The sequence below is a fragment of the Streptopelia decaocto genome, assembly GCF_964273445.1.
Source record: "Streptopelia decaocto genome assembly, chromosome: 17".
Classification (NCBI taxonomy): Eukaryota; Metazoa; Chordata; class Aves; order Columbiformes; family Columbidae; genus Streptopelia; species Streptopelia decaocto.
The window spans coordinates 4,794,143-4,818,210 of record NC_138672.1 but is presented as its reverse complement, the minus strand read 5'-3'; the positions used below and the strand labels follow the sequence as shown (position 1 = coordinate 4,818,210).

The 24,068-nt window shown below is 49.6% G+C and overlaps 1 protein-coding gene across 1 annotated transcript in view; it reads left to right on the top strand.

Annotated features, from left to right (window-relative positions):
- ASTN2 (astrotactin 2) overlaps positions 1-24,068 on the top strand; it is a gene marked incomplete at its 5' end in the record, with an annotated part of 312,614 nt that overhangs the window by 118,928 nt on the left and 169,618 nt on the right. Inside the window, 4 exons of the mRNA XM_082067996.1 lie at positions 7,957-8,124; positions 18,462-18,546; positions 18,712-18,786; positions 19,298-19,435. Coding sequence (XP_081924122.1) covers positions 7,957-8,124; positions 18,462-18,546; positions 18,712-18,786; positions 19,298-19,435 — 466 coding nt within the window. The remainder of the gene's footprint in view (positions 1-7,956; positions 8,125-18,461; positions 18,547-18,711; positions 18,787-19,297; positions 19,436-24,068) is intronic.

Here is a 24,068-nt window from a genome sequence, read left to right as displayed (position 1 = left end):
TTCTGTCACTTCAAAGACATCTCAGGGCATTCACAACCTCCTTCCGTCCTCTTCTCAGACGTGTGCCAGAGGAGACATGGTAATCCCTTCCTCCATCTGGAATTGCCACAACTGAGGGTCTGGTAAGGGGGCAGAGCTGGAGGAAGCCTCTTTGGGGCTTGCTTTTTTGTTTCACCCCTCTTTTAAGCTTCTGGGGAGACCTCACAGCAGCTTTCCGATATCTAAAGAGGACCCGCAGGAAAGCTGGAGAGGGACTTTTTACAAGGGCATGTAGTGATAGGACAAGGGCTAATGGCTTTAAACTGAAAGAGATTTAGATTGGATATAAGACAGAAATTCTTCCCCATGAGGGTGGTGAGACCCTGAAACAGGCTGCCCAGAGAACCTGTCTCCATCCCTGGAGACATCCCAGGCCAGGCTGGACGGGGCTCTGAGCAACCTGAGCTGGTGAAGATGTCCCTGTCATGGCAGGGGTGGCACTGGGGGAGCTGGGAAGGTCCCTTCAACCCGAACTGTTCCATGATCCTGCGATCTGTGTCTGCCTGTTTGAATTAAGATGTTCTGGGATTGTCATGCAGCTGATCAGTAATTGTTTCATCTGAAGATTATTTCCTACCTTCCCCCCACCACTATTTCGTCCAAGACACCGATGGAATTGGATGCTGCTATTAGCAGCTTGTGTTAATTTTCCCCCAAGATTGCCAGAGCTCTGCAGATTGCAATTGTTGGACTCGCAACAACTTCTCATTCTGGTTTTAATTAAATGTGTTGCTTTAAATTGTTTGCTTTTGACATCTCCTGCTCAATCTTCTGCAGGCTTCAGAGGTGACCAGGCATTAGTCTGTGTCCTCAGGCGCCGGCTCACACGTGTGCTCAGCACGTGCTGCGCATGTGGCCGCAGAGAAATGAGCAGCGGGAGGTGGGGGACCGGCTACCTCCCTGCTCCTTCATACAGCAAGGAAAAGCTGCAGATGCTCTTTGATTTACACGTGAACACCTCAGGTTTAAGCCAGAATGATGGAGAAAGGGGTCTGATCTCAAAGGTGCCTGAGCTTTCAAAGAGATGCTGCCATTGGGGTCTCCCCTTTTCTCCAGCTGGCCCCAGCCCCATCTGAAATCAGCAGAGGGAATTTGCTGGCTTTAAATCATGTTTTTCTTGCGCTGTTTTCTCCCCCTGGAGTTCTGCTGCAGAGGTGCCTGTTTCACTCTACAGAGACCTGGGTCAGGGTTTTGACAGAAGCAATACTTTCCCATTGCAGACTCAGGGTCAGGTCTGGCACCCCATGTGTTTCTGGTAAGGTGGCCGTGTTTGGGGGCAGCTTTACAGATAGCATTTCATTCCATCAGTTCTTAATCACCAGGTCACCTCTGTGTCTGCATCACAGCTCAATCCTGTTCCCACGCCTGCTTAGCTGGCAAGAAAATGTGAGCAAATGGCTGCAGCGTTACCAGACATGAACTCTAAATATTAACATCAATTTATAAACTGTATCAGCATGGATCAAAGGGATTCCAAGACGGTTTCAAGGCGCGAACGCTCTTCGCATGAAGAAATAATAAGATTCCAGGGGCTGAAGTACATCATGTTTTTATCGTGCCGCTGACAGGCTTGTGATCCTGTGCTCGGCGCTTTCCGTACCAGCCCGGCTGTCGGGGCAGCTCGGTTTGCAAGGGAAGGCAAATGCCTCATGTTTTCTCCTTTGCAGGGTTTATTGGAGCAGAGCAGGGGAATTGGTGTTAATATTTAGATGGCATCAGCTGGGGCTGGTTCAGACACAGAAGCTGTTGCATCCTGAGCTGCTACCAACACTGGTTACCCTGTAATTTGGGATGGATGATGGGGGAAGGCTGCAGAAAGGCACAGTGAGAATTTTTGGAGGCTGCGTAGCTGGAAATGTGCTGCTGCACTTTATTGTTCTCCCAACAAGAAGCATTGCTGGTGTGCGATCTCTCGGTGGGTACGTGGTAGCTTATCTTGGTTCTAGGATGCATTAACTTTGCATGTGCTGCCTCTTGGTTGAGTTTTCTGCCATCCTGGGAGGATGTTTGGTCTTGGTGCTGTCTGAAAAATCTCCATTCACACACACTTAATGTTTTTTAAAGCTTATCGTAACTCATCTGTCACATACTTTGTGATGCGATTAGATTTAGGCTGGATTTCCCCAAACCCTTGTTCAGTATCTAGAGAGCAGCACTAAGAAAGAGCCCCAGGCTGGAGCATGAGAGTTGGGAGATACAGAGCATTAAGGAGAAGCTTTTCTTCAGGAGTCTTAATTTCCGTCTCAGCCATTGCTGGCCCAGATGCCTACAGAGACAGAGAAGTGCTGTTACTAACATTTGCGCAATTATATTGTCTAATAATGGTGTGGGAGATGTTGCAAAGTGAGCTTGACCACAGAATGGGAAGATGCCATCTCACTTGGGTTTAGGAAAAGTTGGGCAAGTCGTCACCTGCTGAATAAAGCTAAATCCATGAGTTTAAATCCACTCATCAAAAATTCAGCACCAGTGAAATCAAGACTGACTGCCAAGAAAACCCAAATAAAGAGCCTGTCAGAATTACCAAGAAAGTGCAGGTTAACAATTAAAATGTAACTTCACTCCTCCCATAGGAAAGATGCTTCCAGTCTGAGCTATAATTGCACTGATTTGCTTCTGCTTTGCTGGAGTGAGAAGGCTGTGGCAGGACTGATGGTGTTTCCAGGGGATGGGGGTCCCTGGGTTGGATCATCAGCGAGTTGGGGAATGTTGGTGTGAGCAGCCCATGGCTGTGTAAATAGTTCGTGTGCTGAAATTCCATCCTTGAGTGAGGCACTGTGTGCGATATAAACTGTATATGTGCTTCGGCTCATGGAAGGGTAGATGAAAGGTGTGTCTATAGGCTTTTGTTGTTTTGAAAACTTGCTGTCATAGCTTTCTGATTAGGCATTTCATCTTGTTCAAGAGAGAAACCATTTGAAAAACAAGATGAAGCGGATAGCTTGGATATTAACCTGGTATGATACTATCCCTGGATTCAAATTAGAATCTAGAAGTATGAGTTTGACCTAAATTATTTCAAAATTACCTAGTTTTGCCCTGAGCAGGAGAGGGAGGGCTGGCAAAACTGAGCACTTTTACTTGCTTAGGTCAGTGTATGTGTGTCCTGGACATCCAATGTCTGTTTGGTTCTTCTGTATTTTCTGAAATAAATTTAAGAAGCAGAAGTTTTCATCCCATGGGACCAGGACAGGAGAGTGAGAGCTGATCAATGGAAAGAGCTGAGAGGGGAGGAGCTGTCGCTTTGGGAAACGTTCTTCTAGGCTTAACAAAGAAAGAAAGAAAAGGTTTGTAAAGAAACCAAATAGGGTTGTTCTTTATATCTATAGAATGAAGCAAGAGGGATAATCCTTCCTTTAGTGTCTAAAAAAAAGAAGAAAAAAAAATCTGTGACAGGATTATAATTGCATGATAGTATAGGGATGGATACATTAATAGCAACCTGTAGTATGACCTCGTGTAGCCTTACAACACAAAATACTAATTTTAGATGAAAAGGGAGTTTCGTTGGCCAAGAAACAGCACATGGACCAAAGATGACAAAAAGAGCACAGGGAGGAAGAAATAGAAATTCTTAAAAAAAAAAAATATTATTTAATCTCTTCCCTTGAAATAAGAGAGAGAGAGAAAGGAAAAGCCAAACCCTTTGGGCTGCATTTTGAGCACTTTGTTCTTTTCCCTCATTAGATATATCTTCTGAGCTGTTTTATCCTGTTGTGTTCTGGAAAATGATTTTTGAAATGTCAAAACTTCAAGCCTCTTTTGTCGAGGCTTAAACAGTTCCACTGAACTTTGAAGGAGACCCCAGCGTGAGAGACATGAACATTTGATGATGCCTTAACTGATCCGGCTTTGATCAGTGTTAGGGAAGGGAGGGAGGGGGAAAACACATACATACAAAAAACTGCAAACAAATCAATCCCCTGAAGCACTGGTGGACCTTGTGGAGCTGGGTGGTGGTTGTGTAGCTGTGTACTGATGTTCTCCATGGCATCACAATGCTGCTCTACCACATAGACTGGCTCACAAGGTCAACAGTGCTCAAGGGACGTGTCCTACAATGGGGGTTCCTAGGAGGAGGAGGTGGTGGTGAGTGGAGAGCTGCTGTTTTGTTGTTGTATTCCCTTGTTTGGGTGATGGTTACTTTACCCTGGGGCCTGAATGTCTCAATTTAAGGGAAATTTCACTGTGCTTTTGAGTGAGAGGCTCAAAACTTGGGTCCAGGAGGACACCTGGGAGGAGATGGGGTTGGCAGCAGGGAACAGGTTGGCCAAGGAGGTGGTGGATGAACCATCCCTGGAGACATCCCAGGCCAGGCTGGACGGGGCTCTGAGCAACCTGAGCTGGTGAAGATGTCCCTGCTCATGGCAGGGGGGGCACTGGGGGAGCTTTGAAGGTCCCTCCCAACCCAAACCGTTCCGTGATTCTATGACATCACTGTGGACGGTCTCCCTGGGTGTCTTTGGACAGTGTCTCTGCTGGGATCAGCTGCTCGGGGTGCACAGGCAGTGACAGTAGGTGTGAATCAAACGGGGTACAGGTGTTGGGGTGATTTGGTGGGGCCTGAGGTCCTCAGCACAGGTTCTCAGAGGGTGGTTTGGAGCAGGGTCTTCCCCCCGCTGTCCCAGTAGTGTGAATCCCTGGGGCTCCCTGTCACCCCCTTTCCTCCTCCATCTCTATCCCTTGAGAGACAGCACAGGGCTGAAAAACAACCTGGCTGATGTTCTTGGTAAGCTAAAGATACTTGAAATGGTTCTTGCTTAGGAAGTGTTTGTTGTTGGTAGTTTCTGAAAGGATTTGATGCTCAACATGCCCTTTCTGAGCTTTTCAAGGTGGTTTTGAATAAGTGGGTGCTGGTGACTTTTGAAAACTGTTTTCTATGTGTGGATTCTTTGAAAACAAAGAGGAAAAATTGTGTGGAAAGGCTTTGAAATCTTGAGAATTTTAGCTTTCAAAATATTTGTAAAATGCTTTTTCCTCTTATTTCTTTCTCAGGCAAGCCATAAAGGGATCAAGGTTGGGATGTTTGTTTGTTTGTGGGAGTGAAGGTGATGAGAGTGACTGTGAACATCTCTCACCATCTTACCCAGCTGAGCTGCGACACCCTCCGCTTCAAAGGTGTGAGAAGTTTCCTTGCTGCAAGGTGTCGCCTCCTTCCTCCTAGGAAGGAAGGAAAGTGTTTACAGTTAACTAAAACCTTTAATTTCTTCCCCCCTTTATTTTCTTAGACTGAAGGAGAAAAGCCTCCACTTTAGACTGAACTTGAATTTAGGGAATTTGTATTCAAATGTTTTCACTGCTGCCTTTTTTTTAAATTTCTTTTCACATTTTTGATATTGAGAATGATTTCTCAGTCAGGCTTACTAAAATCAAAATAAGTACTTAATCTTGAATGTGCCAAGACTTTTTAATTTACCTTATAGTTGCATTATATTTGGGAAGGTCTTTCTCTGTACAGAATACGGCAAAGCTTGATAGATTTGCAAATTATTTCAAGCTTCCAAAATTTGTGGTTTTACCTGGATACCAAACTTCTACTGAAAGAGAAGCTGTTGCCTCCTGGCCAGGTGTCACATGTTGGTCTTGATTTAGGAGGTACTTCCATAAATAGATAGTTTTGGGGTTTTTATACTTTCAGCAGCAAATGGGCTGGGTTATTTAAGGATAAAAACTTGACAGCAAGGCCATGAATGTGCTTCAGCACATGGGACTGATGGGGAGCTCCAGGGGTCACTTCTTCATTGTCCACCCCACCCATGGGTTGCCTCCATGTAGCAGCTTCTGGGGCAAGATGCTCTGCCAGCTCAAGTCACCTTCATCTTTATGAATACCAATGATATAAGACTATTTTATGTCTGATATGCTTCCGTTACTGTCAGGCTGGCTGTATTTTAACTAGAAGTGGGGTTCATTAAGTTGGGGTTTAATCGAGAGCTGGTGGTTTTGCTCTTCAGACTTTGGGTGCAGAGGGACTTGTCTGTAGCTGAGCCTCAAAATGTGCTTGCATGTCTCCCAAGCCTCACTCTTTATTAGGGAAATACAAAGATAAGGAAGAAAGCAAGATTGACAGGTTACTACATAGACGTGTAGTAGTAAATAGTAAAATACTCCCAATGGGTTCATGATGCATTTCTGTTTGTTAAAATAAACCAGCAATATTTATTACTGGTATTTAAAGCTATCTTCAGGTATTCATGGAAAGGAATGGTAATTAGAAAGAAAATAAAATCAGGTACTTCTTTGTGCTTAGCGTTTCAATGATTTCCACCGGTGTGGTGGAGTTTACCCAGCAATTTGCTGCTGCTGTGGGTCTGATGGAGCCGTGTCCCGGAGCCGTTGTGGTGCAGGCTTCTGCCTCATTGTGTGTCCACAGCTGCTGCATCCTGGGTGTCTAATTTTCATTTACAGGAACGGTCAGTAGCTTGGCAACCTCCATTGGCTTTGAGTGTAGACATGTGTCTGTGAATATGTTTACGGTATATAAACAGCGTAAGTGTAGGAGATTGGAATTCATGTGAAATTAGGGCACAGATTTGGATGGTGCTGAGATCTCAGGATGCTGAGACTGGGGTCACTCGCTGGGGTGCTTCACTTCAAGCTTTGCTTTTTGTATCTTCTGCATGGATAACGTGGCACGGGATGAGGTTTAGAAGGGCTCCTTCTTGCTGAAGCATCAGCGATTCTCTTCAAAAGGAAATGAGGAGTTTGTGTTCAAGCAGGTTCATGTGGGGTGGTTGCTTCTATGGCTTTTTTTTGTCCTGCTTTTTTTAGTCGCTTGGCTTTCCTTGAGCTAAGATCTTACGAAGTGCTTAGAAAAATAATGTCCCAGTCCTTTGCTAAGTGATAAACCCTAAAGTTTAATGAAAAAACACCCTGGAGCTATATACTTGTTATCCTTGGGTGATCACTAAGAAGGACTTGAATCTTCACATAGTGGTTGTGGATTTTGCTCGTGTTTGCAAGTCCTAGAGCTCAGTGGAAGGATGGCTGTGAGTTCCTGGGCTGCCCTTGCCCACTCCTCTTTGAAGGTTTCTTCTCCTCTGTTTTTAGAGGCTTTTACCCTGGTAACTTTTGCAAAACACCACTTAATGGCAGAGGTTTTCTGGCTCCCCTCTGATCTGTGCAGCACTGTTACGGAGGCAGTCTTATAATCAATGTAATTGAAGATCAGAGTTAATGAGGACCTCTGCGCCTGCAAAATCCCCCAAGCGAGGCTGGGCCTCAGATGTTAGATAAGGAAATGATTGGGCTGAACTGAAAATCTATTTGGCTAATTAGATGATGCATATTCCCAGATGCCAGTGGGGAAAAATACATTTCGCAAAATAAAGAAACGTAAGATTTTGTAAGAAAAGATTTTTGGCAGGAATCCACTTTTAACTCTCTGGAGGGAGCGTGCGAGGGAGTGTCAGTGATACGGCACCGCTCAGACGAGGAGTTGTGTGTTGGGCCAGTTTGCTCACCTTTAACTAAAGCGTTGAAGTGGGAACAGCCCATGGTGCCACTGCCCATCTGTGCCCTGAGCCGGGCATGCCGGTGTCTGGTGGACACCGGCTCTGGTGGACACCACCTGCGTGAGCTGGGGAAGCGATGCTGTCAGATCAGGATAATTACATTGGTCCATGTTTCTGCAGACACCTGGGAATCATGTCTAGTATCTCGTGACGCTGAGCAGGGTAGGGGAGTGTCTGGGCAGAGGAGTGTCCCAGCTGGTGGACCATTCCTTGGGGTGCATTCATATGGAGAGGAATGGCCAAATTAAGTTCTTTGGATCCAAGTGTTGGTGAATTTGGTATTGTTTTGCTGATGTCAGCATTGCAGCAGCTCCTGAAGAGTAGATTGTTCTGGTATTGGGCCAAAATGCATGTGTTTTTCTGTTCTACAACTCCTCTAACACGCTTTTTTCCCACCCTCCAGGCAGCAGCTTTGTTGTGAGTGAGGGAAGCTACTTGGACATCTCCGACTGGCTTAATCCAGCCAAGCTGTCCCTGTACTATCAGATCAATGCCACGTCCCCCTGGGTGAGAGACCTCTGTGGACAGAGGACCACTGATGCCTGTGAACAACTGTGTGACCAAGAGACAGGTAAGGGGGGCCGGGGAGGAGTGAAGACCTTGGAGATGCGAGGGAGAAGGTTGGACTCTGGGTACCTCGATGCCCGCTCAGCTCACCTCTGTGTTAGCCTGGTGTTGGGCACAGAGGACCAAGAGGTACCAGCCAGGTCGCATGGTAGTGACCCTTATCAGGAAAGTATAAAGAAGGTGGGAACAAGGACGGCAATTTGAAATGATGGACCTATCAGTTATTTGGTGTGGCGGGTGCAGGCATGTGGAGTTTATTTGCTTCTAAGTTATGCTATTTTGCTGTTTAGTATGAAAATCCTACTCATGAGTTTGCTCCATCTCCATCCCTTTTCTTTTTTGACCATTCCACCGCTCAGCACCAGATTTCCCTTTAGTGCTTCTGCCTGATGGTCACCTAGGTTGGATCTCTCCTGCAGCTTTTCCTTAGGAAGTTGTGATTTCTCTCATCTTTCCTCTTTGGTTAATGACCTTTTCGCTGAGCATGTTCTGCTTGCACACAAAGGCTGCCCTTGTGAAGCAGCAGCCAGCCCTGCTGGGACTCTGATGTGGGGCCAACAAAGGAGAAGTGTCACCTTTCCTTCTGGGCAATGTGCTCCTGGGTGACAAACGGGGATTCTGGCGTCCACAGTGAGCCAGGAACACAGAAAACAGCAACCGTGCAATCAGTGAATGAAGGTGGGAGGGATATAAATATGTGACCCCAGGCAACAGCTGGCCCTCAGGAGGTGACATCTCCTCAGCTGCTGGGGTGACACAGCCTTGCATGGGAAGGTGGCTCGGGGGCTGTGCTGGTTTTTCGTAACGTGGGGTGTGCCGTGCCCTCTGCAGCGGTGAGTGTTGCTCCTGCTCCCCGGTGCCTTGCCACAGGTGGGATGCTCTTGGTGGCATGGGGACAAGCGGTCTGTTGCTCCTGGTGTGCTCTGCCTCAAAAGAATGTGCAAGCGCCCCGTCTCCTTGCAGAGAAGTTCTGTTCCCGGGCTGTCTCTGGCTCTTGTGAGCCCCTTCCCTCCTCTCAGCAATGGGAGTTCACAGAATCACAGAGTTCCTTCACCGTGTGTTTGTGGATGAAATTTGTGGCTGTGAGCAGGGATGCTGGTTGCGGGTTTTGCCAGGGGGTGTGGAGAGGTATGGCTCATGGCTTTTTCTAAGCCTCCCACTGCCACAGAGTGTGCAACATCTCGAGAGGAAGAAATCCTCCAGAGTCATGAACACACCATGGGCTGGCGAGGGCGACCCTGTTCTCATCCCTCCCTGCTCACCTGAGGTGCAAACACTGAACTTGGTCTCATAAATCCATTTTCCTGGTCAAGACAATGTTCTCTTTTTAGTACTCATGTTTCTCACGGCTTGTCTGCACGGAGGCACAGGCAGGCATTGCTGCAGCAGAATAGTTACTCTGGATGAATTCCCCGCGTAGACGAGCCCTGGGCATCACCTACAGTCCCAAGGAGGGCTGGGAGGTGACAGCAGCCACCTTGGCAAATGGAGACGATGCAGGAAGAGGCTCTTTTCATCCAGATGTCGCAGAGCAGAAGGATCATTTCAGGCATTGGCGACATGCAGTCACCTCTGCGGGAGAGGGAAGATGCATTCAGCTGTTCAGGGCAGGAGAAGGGAAAAACCTCTGCCTCCAGCAGAAACATCATATGGAGAGAGACCATGACTTCCCCATTGGAAGAGCCTCGTGGCTCCAGCCCCACGCTGTCCTTGGCACGGAGCAGGGCTGGTTTAATCCTCGCACGGCCTCTGCTGTGAGGAGCGGCTGTTCTCCCGAGCTGGCCCAGCTGCTGCTCCCCGCGTGTCCCCAGCTCTCCAGAGCAGCTTGTCGCTCTCGCTGGCTGCCCCACACTTGAGCAGGATGTGTCAGATCTGGTTTGCAGGGACGGGAGCGATGCTCATTAGCCCAGGAGGTGCTCTGCTCCGCCACTGCGCTGGATCTGAACCTCGCCAGCTGCTCTGTGGCTCCTGTCCCTGTTCCCATCCTCCCTGTTTACCAGTGATGGGAGGTGAGGGCAGAGCAGCCTTGACCTGAACCTTCAGGTTCCTCTCCCAGAATCTGTCGATCAGCTTCTTCCCCCTCTCACCAGTCTGGTAGTTTGCATGTGGATAAAGCAAAAGCATTCTCCTGTCTGTGCTGGCTGGATCCTTAGGGGTAGAGCAGGACTTGCTGGCGGGGCTGCTGGTTTTCAGAGCCTAAATCTAGAACTCACTTAGGAGCTCCAAACTTTACAAAGGCTGAGCAACCACCCACTGAAAATTTGGCCTGTGGAAGTACCAATTCAACACCCAGTATGGAGCCCCAAGCACTGCTTACCTTCATCACCGTTGACCAGCCTTTAGCTAGCGAGAAGTTTTCATGCCAGGCTGGGAGCAGACCATAACTCCGTGATGCACTGCATGTATTTTTAGGTTTATTTTTATTAATGTCATTCTATTTTTAAGGGTGATTTATTTTTATCACCGTGAGAGAGGCAGGTCGCTGCTTTTACTACGAGACATAAATCCTGCCTAGAATTCAACCTTTTCAGGTCAGGGATTTTATCAGCTCTGTGAGCATCCCAAGCGATGGGTGCTGGGGGTTTCCCCTGCCCTCTGTCCTCTTGGGCTGGACAAAGCATCTGTGAGGAGGATGGACTGAGGTTTGTCCTGTCTGGAGGATGAAAGCCTAGAAGGTTTCTGGGCAGGACTTGTCCTCGGTGGCAGTGCCATGGGCTCCATGCAGAGGTGTTGGACAGGTGTCCACAGGTCACATATGCTCTGTCTGGTGAGGCTCAAGCTCTTACCCCTTCCCAGCACTTCTTTTGGGTTGGAGTTTTATGTATGTGTCCATACAACATGCTGACTCATGACTGCAGCCACCAAGTGCTACTTCAGGATGAATAATAATCCACACTGAAAACAGAGGCCCTGAAACATTAGGAAATGGCAAAATACATTTTGCTTGCCTGACCTTAATTTGCCTTCCCTTGTGCCTTTGCTGTGTGACTCACTCTTTAATTAAATGATTGCTGCCCCCCTGACAAATTTCAAACCCACGTTGCAAAGCACCAGCTCATCAGAGCTTGTCAGAGGGAGCACCGACATCTGCACACAAGCAAAATATCATCTTTTTCCTTCCCCCCCAGCCTTGGAAATGGGCAAGCTGCTTGGCCTGACATGACTGCAAATACAGAAATAAATGGATGCCACTGTGGGTCTTCCCCCTGCAGATGTGACATGGTGGCCATGCCCCAGCTGCCACCTCAGATGGGACAGATGTTTTGCTGGGTCAGCACGTGGTCCTGGCTGATGAGGTTCAGCTGAAACGCCCCATCCTCTTGGCAGGTGCTGACTGTGCTGCTTGAAGCGAGGATGGGGAAGGTTTATCATCTTCTGGGACTTGCAATCAGCTCTCTTCGCTCTCTGTATTTTGGACAGATGTGGAGTATGTTGCCAGTACCGCTGCTCACACCGCGCACTGGGAAACCTCTGTGTAAAATCCAGGAGTGCTGCTTTTTCACAGTCCTCCTTTGCCAGCACCGGTAACATTTGGGAGAGCATACGTTCTCGGCAGCATATGCAAATCCTGATTTGTGAGCACAATTACCTGCTTTGTATGCACAAAACTGATTCACTTGCACATTCTGCGGGCATCGCTTAAGAGACATGCTGGAGAATCGGTCCCTTAGGGCCAAATGCTGGAAAAAACAGCCTCTGATTTTGTGCTGTCAGGCTTGCTGGAGCAGTGGCATAAATGAGATGGATAGCTACCTTGATTAGCAGGTGCAAATGCATTGGATTTTTTTCCCCCCCTATCTATAAATCAGGCACTTCTCCATAGAAATTCTTTCTTTTGCATCCACAATTGATGGCAGCCCCCAAAACATTTGGTACACCTTGTAAGGGCCAAATGAGATGTGGTGGCGAAGGATCTTTTCTGGAAATTGGCAGGAGGGAAAAAAAAAGGTTTCCATCATCTTCCAAATGGGCTAGTTTGTCACCGGAGCCGCAGATGGTGTTCCTGTCCGGGTAGGACAGGGGCCTTGTGGGCAGGAGACAGATGAAAGTCATTTTTAAACAGAGTCATTTTTTAACGGCAACCTGTTAAGGGGATTTGGAGATTGCAGAGCTGAGCATGTAAATCCGGAGATGACCAACCTTGGTGAGGGTGTATTTTTGTTTATGAAAACAGCCGTTTTCTCTGATAGTTCAATTTAATATCATGCAGTTTTTGTGCACATCAAGTAGTATTTGTTTGTTCTGGTGCACTTCTGCTATTTTCGCTGTTGGAGGATCATAGTGTCTTTATTGACTTAGACTTTTATAAGATGAGGTTCTGTCTCTCTAAGGTATGTAGTTTAATAACTTGGTCAAAAACCATGTAATATACGATTTCTTTTCGTGTGGCGGCACAGCTTGCCTCGTGCACCAAGCAGGGCAGGAGGCAGTTAACTCCCAAGCTAATTTAGCTTCGGGCTGAAGTGTTATACATAAACAGCAATCAAAATGCATGCCTTGGAGGGGGCTGAGTTAAGGTTATCTGTGCTGTCTTTACACTCTCATTTTCTGCCATTAGAGTGTTTAATCCTGCAGCTGCTAATGTTCTTGTAATGGCATTTCTGTGCTTGTCGAAAGACCACGGAGAGCAGGGAGGAGAAATGAGTTTTGCGGTGCAGAGCCACTTCTGGGGCCGTCTCACCAACGTGACCTCTCCCACCAGCGCTGCAGGAGGCGGCTTGTCACCCTCCGTGGTCAGCTCTGGGACGGTGGTCACTCCAGCAGATGACGGCCATGCCATGGTGGACCACCCTCGGTCCACCCTCGGGGTGTCTGGCTGCTGCTTTGTGTCAGCCGCACACGTGTGCCCAGGGAGAGCGTCCTCAGCGGCTGAGCGGACGATAATGAGAATAAAATCCATGCAGAGCGTAAACCCAGACGCAGTCCTTGGAAGCTAAGCTTGTGCTTATGGGCCGTGATGTATCTGGGTGAAGAGAGGGATTGCAGAGGAGGGAGACAAGGGATGAATGTCAAATTATCTCCAGGTTTTCCCTCTGTACTCTGTGCCAGGTCAGCTGGGCAGGAGCCACCTTCCCTGTCTTATTCCTCAAGACTGCTTTTACTGAAATTGCATTTCTGGTCAGGACAAAGCAGCGATCAGGTTTGGAAAGTGCCATCCCTGAAGGCCAAAGACAGAAGATAGCAAGGGCAAGAAAAGGTTTTTGCAGAGCTTCACCAGAAACCAGCATTGCTGCTGCCGTGGCTGGAGCAGCCGCGGCCTCGGGCTGCTCCTGGGCGAGATCTCGATGCTTTTGCTCCTGGCGAGGGGGTTCAGGGAATGCAGCTGGAGCTGCTGATGGGGGTGAAGGCTTTGCATCCCTGCAGCAGGGAAGGAGGTGGGGGGGACCCTCCAGCCCTCCCGCCTCGGAGCAGGCTGGTAACCCTGGAGATGTCTCTGTGCTGGCCCAGAAGAGAGGGGCTTTGTGCCGCAGCAAACACTGGTGCAGTCAGGGCCGGCGGGGCAGGCAGCCACTGCGCTCAACGGCCACCTCTGTTTGCCGAAAAATGCTTGGCCTCTGTTTTCCACCCAGCGCCCACCTCCTTCAGCTGAGCTTTTCTCCTCCTGTGCAGCGGTGGGTGGAAGGAGGAGAAGCGAGGGGCAGCGTTGGGGTGACAGCTGTGCTGGTACTGGCCCCGCGGCTGGATATGGGGGTTCTGCGGGGCACTGAGGGTGCTTTGCTGGAGCTGGCGTGTCCTCTGGGGTTGTGTGTGTGTCCAGAGAGGAGGGGACCCAAAAAGCTGGGGCCAGGCTGTGCATCACTTTGGGTGGGAGAGGCAGCCCTGAGGTGGGTGTGTGTACGTGCAATGCTCACACAGGTCGAATGACATATGTTTGTAGCTGTGAAGCCTCTGGGAACAGGCTGCTACCCCAGCTGGGGTCACAGCTTGTCCCCAGGATGGTGCCTTTGGAGCCTGGCACAGCAGGGCATCCTTCCGGGACCAGGGATGGAGGTGCTGCCCTGGGGCTGGGAATCATGGACACTGGCAGTACCAGGAGAAGGTTGATGTGCCACAGGTTGGCTCCATCGCTGCCCAAGCCCCTCCGACTCCTTACATTAAAATGGGAGTGACAGCAAAGAGCAGCTTTCCCAGGAGCACAGGGACTCTGGGACCCTCCACTTGGTGGGTCGATATGGGGGATCTTGCAGCATTATCACTGCAGATCACCTCGCACCCTAATGATGCTGATGGGTTACGCTGGTGCACTGGGGTACAGCTCTGCCTTGCTGCTCCCGGGCAGAGCGCAGGGACAGCCAGGGGTGATGCAGGTGCAGCACAAGACCCTGTTTCCCCTTTCAGGAGGAACAGCAAGATGGTGCGATGAGCGAAATGGAAGAATAGTTCTGCAACTTCCAGTTAATATCTAAAAAATAGAGCTAAAGCCCCTAGCTGTGCTGGTTGAGATGCAGCAGGAGCTGGAGGGCTGTTTTCCTCTACGCAGTTGCCTTTGCACCATGCCTGTGCCACTGGAGGGGATGAGCTCGGATGTGGCTCATGTTAGATTTGTTTCCTTCAGGCATGGGCGACCCTCAGCATGTACCAAGCCTGAGCCAAAAGCCATGAGTGCTGAGGATGCTAATGATGGTTGCAGGCTGCTCCAGCCCTGCCCTTCTGCAGCTCCAGGACTAAAGCCAGTGTGAAGCACAGGCATTGCAAGGAGCCTCATGCTCAGAAACGAGCAGAGGAAGCTCAGGTCTGCATATGGAAACCGAGTTGATGTGTCCTTAGTTTGCCTTGTTCCTCCAGGTCAGGCTCCTTCTCACCTTCCCAGCCGAGGGCAGGAGCGATGTCTGCAGTGTCGTGGGACCAAAGGGAGCTCAAGCTGCATGGGCGCTTCTCCGGGTGCCGTGGGCTGGGCTCCCACTCCCACCCCACAGCAGCTTGTCACCTTGCTATGACACTTGGGGCTGAGCTGACAGCAGCCTCTGCCGCCAGCATCCATGGGGATGAGGCACAGCAGGAGGGAAGTTGCAGACAAGATGTGACTGCAGTGTCCAGGGATGTATCCTGTTCACTCTCCTCAAGCAGAAATTGGCACAGAGAATCCCTGTCACCTGTAATTAGCCAAGGCAGCGAGGTCTGCGATGAGATTTTGTGTAAGTGGGGAGAGGGGAGCAGGGCAGGATGGAGAGCAGTGCTGGGGGGCTGCTGCGTTCCCATGGCCTCAGTGCTCCCCTTGCTCTTCCATGTAGCTGCGTGTGTCATGTGAATAATATATATGTTTTCTTAGCTTCTTGCTATAGCTACGATGTGGCATTTCTTGTTTTATGCATCTTTTCTCTGCAGTGGCAGAGGTGTTTTGTTAAATAACATGCTGAACATATAACTTGGGATCTCCAGAGCTGAGCACTGGCATCTGCTCTTGCTAAAACTGAGTCAGCAGCAATCCTTTGTTTTGCTATAATAGCTCAAAATTTGCCATGGATTATCTGACCCGATTTGTGGGTTATGAATCCGAAGGAAGAGGAAGGCTCACGCACGCCTGTGTTTTAACTGTGGGCAGGGTGCAGGCTGGTGGCTGTGGAAATAGGATGCTTGTCCCAGCAGTTTGTAGATCCTGATTCATTTGTCCTCCCACAGCAGCCGAACGCTGCACGGGGACATGTGCAGGACCCGTGGAAATTGCATCCGGCTTCAGGTGCGGTTATTTGTCAAACTGGGTTATTTTGGTTGACTTTGGCTTTAAGCTCAGGTTGAATCCTAACTTAGCCGGAGTGATGCTGAGCGGATAACCTCACTCCTCTCCAAAGCACGCGGGCTTTAGGAGCTCTGAACAAAGGCGCTGTTGTTTTGGCTTTTGGTGGTTTGGTTTATTTTAGCAGTGTGTTTAGAAAACGCACTTACCCTAAAGAGGAGTTAGAGGTATGGGAAGCCCTATTCCTGCCGCTCCAGGGACTTTGCTGGGTGTTTGTTGGTCTGTGATTAGTCTTTGATTAGGCTGGGGCTGGCTCAGCATCGCACCTGGGGAGAATGGGGACAGACAGAAAATAAGGGGTGGGGGGACAAAGAAAAAGGTTGGATGCTGATGAGGAGAGAGCAAAAACTCATGAAAACCTGAAGGAGAACAGCAGGTTCTGGTGAGGTTTTTTTGGAAACCCCACAAATTGCCTGTTTGTGGTTCTAGATACAGAAATAGATCCTAAAGCATCTGGCCTGAGGAGATGGAGCCCCCGTTCCCCCAGCAGACTGCAATGCTGGAGCCTCCCATCCCATTTCTAAAACTCTGCCAAACGTGTGCAGATCTCCCTGGGAAAAGCTGGTCCTGAGTGGTCCTGGTGAGGGGCAGGTACCCACAGCCCCGGTACCCTCGGTGGCTTTCACACTGTCCCATCTCTCTGCCATCCCAGATCTCCTCCCCAGCTGGTGCTACCGTTTGTCCTCTCACTTATTGAAATAAACCTCCCAATAAACCTCCCAGTAAAGCCTCCAGCGCCGCCTGTAGCTGTTGAAACTCCAGGATTGGAGTCGATAAAATCAATATTTCTGCAGGTTGATAGAGTTTCTCCTCCTGACGCCAAACTGATGGAGCAGTAAACAAACCAGCGGACAAAACAAACCCTCCTGTGCCACGGGAGAGGAGTTCACCGTCCAGGCACCTCCAGCCATCGATAAGGAGGGAGGCGTTTGGGCTGTTTAACACCAACCTCTGTAGGTGGTTTTTCCCTACTTGCTCTAATTTCTGTGGCAGAAGCAGAGTGTGAGCCGGTGCCCCAAGACTCCCAGCTCTGCTTCGCAAGCACTTTGAGATGTCTCTCATTTGCAGAGCACATATTTGTTATGTAATAAGCGGCAGGAATTAATGATCCGCGGCGCAGCTTGGGGAAACTTGCGTACTAAGCACCCAAGGAAAAAATAACTTTTCTTTTTTTAAAATCACTGATGGAGCCATTAGGACCCGCATTTTCTTGCAGTGAGACCGCCCCAGCCCCCGGGCACGACTGAGCCGGAGCAGGGGCTAATGCCGCCGTCTCCTTCCCAACTCCTTCCCTTCGGAGCAGCAATGTTCCTGTCGCTTCCATTATGAATCATGAGGTTAGCAGCTTTTGACAGATCATAAATCAGTGCTTCGAAGTCGCTAGGACAAATCCCAGGACATTTAATCTTTAATATTAGACGTGTTTAAGACAGTGAATATTTCATGAAGGTGCTGTTGCATTTTAGCACATCATTAGCTGTCTCTTTTTTCCCGTCCCCCCCCGCTCTTTTCTTTTTTTGCTGCCTCCCCCTTTCCTTCCTCAAAATCTCAACAGTTGAACCACTGTCTTGCTCTGTCCTGACAATAAAGCTCTTTACTGTAATCCCCGCAAGGCATTTTAAGAACTTGCTTAGGATCCAGATGAGCACGCAGGTACCTGTCAGTCTGCATTAATGCCATGATGGGTCCCTCCCAGCATCTTCTCCAGGTCCCTATTTTTACTGGTGTTTACAGCTCAACCTGCTGCACCAATGGGGAGGGAAGAGGGGGAGGAAAAGCATCGTCAGGAGCTCATAACAGAAACTCCACCCGCAAATCCAATTAATCTTCTGATTTTGCTGTTTCTTGCTCCGGGTTATGTATTTCTAGCAAACACAGAATCAATTTGGGCCAAGCACAGCTGGGTTTCTGGTGCTGGAAATGTCTTCTCCTGCTGTCAAAAGGCTGTAACAGGGTGAGCCTGTACCCAGAAGGTGAAGGGGAGTGGGGATGAGACCCCCTTGGCTGTGGGATGGGGACATGCTGCCTGTAGAGGATGGAGGTTGGGGCCTTCTGCATCCTTCTGCGGGAGTTTGGGCTGTGGAGACTCTGCCGTCCCATCACTGTGCAACGTGGCAGGAGCAGAGGTGGGCAGGGGACATGGCCAGGATGGGTCGGGAGCGTCCCCTCGCTCAGCAGGTGTGTGGGGGTGGATGCTGGCTCTCCTCAAGCGAGATGACGAACCCTGGTAAGGAGAGAACTGCTGGCCCCCGAACTGTTCTTGGAGGCCTTCAGGTGAAGGTTTGCTGAGCTGGTGAAGCTGCAGGGCTGCATAGGATCACAAGTTAAGGACAGACCTTCTGCATCATGAAATCCCATCCCCAGCTGCAGTGTGAACTACATCACTTAACCCCCTCCAGAAGACCTGCGAGTTTCTTGCAGCTTTCCCTGTCTTCTCTGCATCTCCTGCAGGTTTCAAAAGAGTCTGAAGTGCTCTAGATCCACGGCAGGGACCAGGAATGGCTGTGAGCCGACAGAGATGGACAGCAGTGGAGGAGGGCCTGATGCTGCGGTTGCTGATGTGTGTTGGGGGCAGAAAGGTCTCACTTTCCCCTCTTCTCTTCCAGGAGAGTGCAGCTGCCACGAAGGCTACGCCCCGGACCCCGTCCATCGCCACCTGTGTGTGCGCAGTGACTGGGGACACAGTGAAGGGTGAGTGGTGATATGATGCTGCTCTCGCTCTGTCCTGGCGCCCGCATTAGTGAGGAGCCCAGATCTTCTCCCCGTGGGCCATTGCCAGCACCAAAGCCCCAGGGCTGGGCTGTGTTCCCTGCTGGGTGATGTGCCACAGCTGCTCTTTCCTTCTCTGCCTCCCAGGCCGTGGCCCTACACAACACTGGAGCGGGGATACGACTTGGTCACAGGAGAGCAGGCGCCGGAGAAGATACTCAGGTGAGTCAAAGGAGTGTCCAGCTTGGACTTTCGGGAGAGGAGAGCTGGTGAGGACCTCCCAGCAGATGCTACATCTTGGTCACTCCCAGCTCCATCTTGTTGTGCGGGCTGGGGGACATGCTTATTATTTGCTTTTAGAACCACAGAATCATTTTGGTTGGAAGAGACCATTAAGATCATTGAGTCCAACCATAACCTGAAAGATTTGTCTGTATTCTGCAGATGGGGAAGGGTTTCCCTCTTGTCCCCTTGCCCAGACATGGCTCAGCAAAAGGGAGGACGATGCACACACAGAAGGTCTCTCTGGACTACAAAGAACAACTTGACCATCCCCATGTTCTCCTTGTCACATGTCTAGCTATTCTTCTCTCATTTGTATTTTAGGACAAGACTAAATGACTAACCCCATGGTGCCACCGCTGCCTTGATGCCCAGGTGGTCAGATGCAGTAGAAGGCCACCATTCGCTGTGGACACTCTGTTCCTGTGTGACATGTTTGTCCTTATTTCAGGTCCACCTACAGTTTGGGTCAAGGCCTGTGGCTGCCTGTCAGTAAGAGCTTCGTGGTACCCCCCGTGGAGCTTTCCATCAATCCTCTTGCCAGCTGCAAAACAGATGTTCTGGTGACAGAAGATCCTGCAGATGTCAGGTAGGAAGCAAATTTCTTGTTTTTCTCATGCTTGAGTGACTACGCTGCTCTTTAAATTGTTGTTGAGGATGCAGTGATTTCTATGATAATAAGTTTGATTTGTTTTCTTCTAATAAGAAATCTGATGGGATAGCTTTCCAGGTTCTTTTGGTCCTGATAAGTCTAGGCCAGGCCTGTGTCTATAGCTCCAAATCTGGCCAGTCCGGTCTGGTAAATCATTACAAAACTTTGATAAGGCAGTTTTAAAGTGGCTTAAATGTAATGTTAGATTGCATAGCTTAAATTGATGTATTTACCAGTATGGTGGTGCTGTTATCTTTCAGAAACTCGTGTGTATATCACATCCACCCGGCCCTTGATAGTTTGCCTTGGTGTTCATGAAGGGTTGAGGTCAGACCCTCGTGAAAGGCCATGTTGCTTGTCCAGTTATTATACAATTAGACGTTTTTTTCTTTCCTTTTATTCACTATGCCTGCAAAACCTATGGCAGAGCCAGGACTGGCATCCAAGAGTCCTCACTTCCAAGTGTGTTTTTGTGGCTAATTAGAGCTTGTTCCTTTTCCTGCAAAAAGAGACTGATGGTACATATCTATCACAATTTGGCTCTCTTAGGGGCATTGTTTTTCCTGTCTGCAGAAGAGTACTGCTTTTCATTTGCGAAGGGTCGCCTTGTTGTACGTTAACATTTTCCAAGCCAAGATGCCAGGAGAACATTATTTCTTGCCTCTTCGCATCTTTGTTCAAAGTACCTTAGTGAAAGCAGAGGCTAGGGAGCTTGTTTTCTGCTCCCATGCAGTGATTGTCTCCAGGCACTGGTCCTCATTCAGGAGTCTCGGGATGGATGAATGCCAGGCAGGAGGATGTGGGTTACTGGCAGATTGTTGCCTGCTCCCCTCGTAAATGAAACCCGAAGTGAGAATTTCAGGTATAAATATTGGAGTGACCCAGGTAGAATAAGGGAGGCGAGTTCATGGCACTTGGATCTTATGTACAAGAGTTGCTAAATTATTAAAACTTTAATAAACGTAATGATAAATATTTGATGTTGAATTATGGAGGGTTTCACAGATACAGTGAAAACCAAAAAGCGATTTCTGCATTGGAACTTAAACATTTCTCAAACGGGCATTGGGCTGCAGGGTCCTGAGCACCCTGGGGTGAGTGGAAACCAAGATGATGCCACCTGAGCGGAGTGTGATGGTTGTAATGGAGCTAACGCTGGGGCTGTCCGGGTCCACTGCACTGCGTGAGCAGGGACGTTGCTGTGTCAGGTGCTCACAGGCATTGCTGCCTGTCTCCAAGAAACTCCTCTGAGGTTCTTGGGTGCTTTCACGCAAGGAGAAAAGTGCTTTTAGAGCTGTTTATCTTGGAGCCTCTTCACTTTGTCCCTCTGGGCTGAGACAAGTGTTGGTAGCTTCTCAAGGGAGCAGTAGCACAGCAGTTTGGGTGGTTCACATGTCCAGATGATGACCTGTAACGTCAGACCTACCACGGGAGGTGAACACGTGCTGTCCAACGTGTAGGTGTTCAAACGCAGCCATCCGGCTGCACAGGGACCTGTCCCTGGGGAGGGGGGACTGCGGTGACACTACTGTCCCTCCATGCTGGCAGCTCCTGCAGCTGGTCATGCAGCGCGGGGGCTGTGATGCTGTCACGTCCCTGTGCCAAGGGGCAGATCCTGGGCTGTATCACACCAGCTGCGACACAGCCGCGTCTCAGCACCTGGAGTGCCCTGCGTGCTGTCCTGCGATGCTGTGATGGTAGCTCAGAACTATGTCTTCTGTGTCTTTAATAAGGAGCGTGCTGCATTCCTCCAGACCTTTCATTAGTCTGACACCTTTTGCCTCCGGGGTCACTTGTCTTGAAGAGTTTAATGGAGGGAAATTGCAGAAAGCCTGGTTTGGAGAAAACAAGTGATGAAGTCTTTACTACTCTGAGGGTTAAAGGTTCAAATGTTGCCTCGTGTTTTTATGAAGACGTCTGAGACTGCGGCAGGGATGGGTGAGGCGCTGCCTTTCAGCAGCTCTCCAGGAAATGCTGACTCCCCGCTGTGTTTCTGGAGGGATGCTGTGGGATGCTGTTCTCTGTGTGCTGCACTGCCGAGCAGAGCAACAAACTGTGCATGGTGCTTTGGCAGGTGGGAACGAAGGGCCCAATCTTGCGCCCGTGGCTGCAGCCAAGTAATTAGAGAAACTTCCTATAGACAGGAGCCAAAGGAGCGAACATCCCTCTGGGGATGCTGTCACATGTGCTGGGGGGGACAGGACTTTGCATTCAGAACTCAGTGGTGAAGATTTTAGGGCTGCGCGCCATAAATTAAGCACGAGGTTGCTTAGAGTTAATGAAACTAATATGTATAATTCATCAGTAACCACATTGAGCATCCTCTCGTCGACCCTGGAGTCTGGTCCTCCACATGATGATCGTGTCAGTCACACGTCTGGGATCATCTTTGCTTGTGTGAGGTTGGGCTGGGTCCCAGGTTGGGCTGTGTCCCAGGTTAGGCACTGTCCCAGCAGCACATCCCCTGCCAGGACAAGAAGTACCTCCCAGTCCCACCTTGTCTCACTTGTTTTCAAGACTTCTCTTTAGTTTTCCTCTCCCTGTTGCTCCCATCCCTTACTCTCATCTGTTTTTCTCCCCTAACCTGGTGATGAATGCAGTAGTCTGTTTTTTTTTTTCTTTAAGTAAATTGCTAGTAAGTGTTCAATCCTTCTGCTGGCCTTCCCTGGACACCTTGCTGTTTGGTTTTGGCCCTTTAGGAGGTACCGCTCGTCCTGTGGGACCAGGAATCGCTGTAATTGTGGCAGTGTACCCTGCTCTGCTCCATGGGCAGCTCACGGGGAGGACCCACACCCCCAAAGTCTGGGTCCCACCACCATCAGCTCCAAGCATCCCCACAGGAGGTGATAAAAGTAATAAAAACATCCCTGTAGCGGCTAATAAACGCATCCCTGTGGGGAATAATAAAAGCATCCCTTGGGGTGCAGCTGGGGGGACCAAAAGGGGAGATAACCCGGGGGGCAGAGCGTGGCGCTGGCAAACGCCTGGTGGTCCCTGTTCACTGTGCCACCCGCTCTGCAGGAAAGTTGATAATTTCTGGTGAACGGCTATAAATCAGAGGCGCGAGCCTCAGCTGCCACCTGACATGACATATAGCTCTATCGTTATGGCAACCATAGAAACAAATAAAAGCCTTGCCTTCGCTTGACAAGCCTTTGAGATGTCCTGATGGAGAGACAAGTGTTCAGCAGCAGAATGAATTCTCTTGAACTCGCTGTCGATTCATCTTCGTTTTGCTCCCAAGTGAGCGCCTTTGCTCTCTGAATTCTTTACCAAAGTACAATCAACTGGATTTTTTTTCTTCTTTATTTGTTTGCTATTTTATTTCCAGTTCTCTCGACAGCAGAGAGCTCTGCTCTGCAGCTCTGCACCTGCACACATCCCATCTCGTGTCGAGGATGGGAGCTGGGCGTTTGCTCCGTGCTTGTGGCTTTCCTCGGTTCAGCCTTGCCATGCCCTTGTGACACCACCCCTGCCTCAGTCTTACAGGGCTTTTACAGTGATTTTTTACGGTGATTTGGGCACTTGTGATTTTGCAAGTCAGTGCTGAGCACGGTGGCGTGAGGCTCCCTGGGAGCGGGGAAGAATGAAAAGCAAAGTGGATGAGAAAGGCAAAGGGAATCTGGGCCAGGAATGGGGGAACAGCTTTGCCATGGCAAAGCCCGTGGCTGAGCCTCGTGCCTCTTTTCTGTCTCCTGGAAAAGAATGGGCTGTGATTTCTGGGTGCTCGATGCTGGAGGGACCCTCAGCCAGGAGGTCAGGGGACAGGGGAAGCCTCATTTTGGGGCCGTTCATCAGCAGGGACCCCGGGCATTTGGCTGCAGAGGCTCTTGCTCTGTTAGTGCCACTAAAGCAGCTGGCAGCCGGTGCCCGTGATGGATGGACGGCTTCACGTGATGGAGTGAATTGATCATTGCATCACCAGGCACAACTTACTCATTTCTGCAGAGAGGGCAATTCATTACTGTGCACATCACAGAGACACCGTCATCCCTGCAGATAACGTCCCCAGCGTTCTGGCCTGGGCCTCTTATCACCCCAACGTGCCGTCGTCTCGAGAAAGTCGTGGAGAAGCAGCTTGCATTGCTGAACACAGGGATAAAGGCAGCCTTTGGCCTCAGCCTCTGCAGGGATGCTTTACATGGAGACAGCCACCAGCCCCTGCCCTGCATCTGTCAACTTAGCATCATCCAGCCTGCTTACTGGGATTTTTCCTGCTCCCTGCCTCCCACTTTGATTTATGAGAGCAGGTTAGAAGAGTCGGGTACGTCTCACTTGGCTACGGGGTGACTAAATGGAGACGTAACCTTGCGGCAGCCACCAAGGGTGTGAGCACCAAATGAGAGATGAATTATGGGGCGATGTGATGGGGAAATAGGGGCAGAGGGGAAAGGGGGAAGGAAAAACATAAAAGTTGAGTTGAAATTGCCTAGGGAATATCTAGGGTAGGTCAGAATTGAAACACAGGTCACCCAGCAGCTCTGGGAGGGTGCAGAGACCTCATTGGTCTCTGATCCATCACCAGCTGTGGGTGATCTTTCATGCCCAGAATCCAGGGGACATTTCAGCC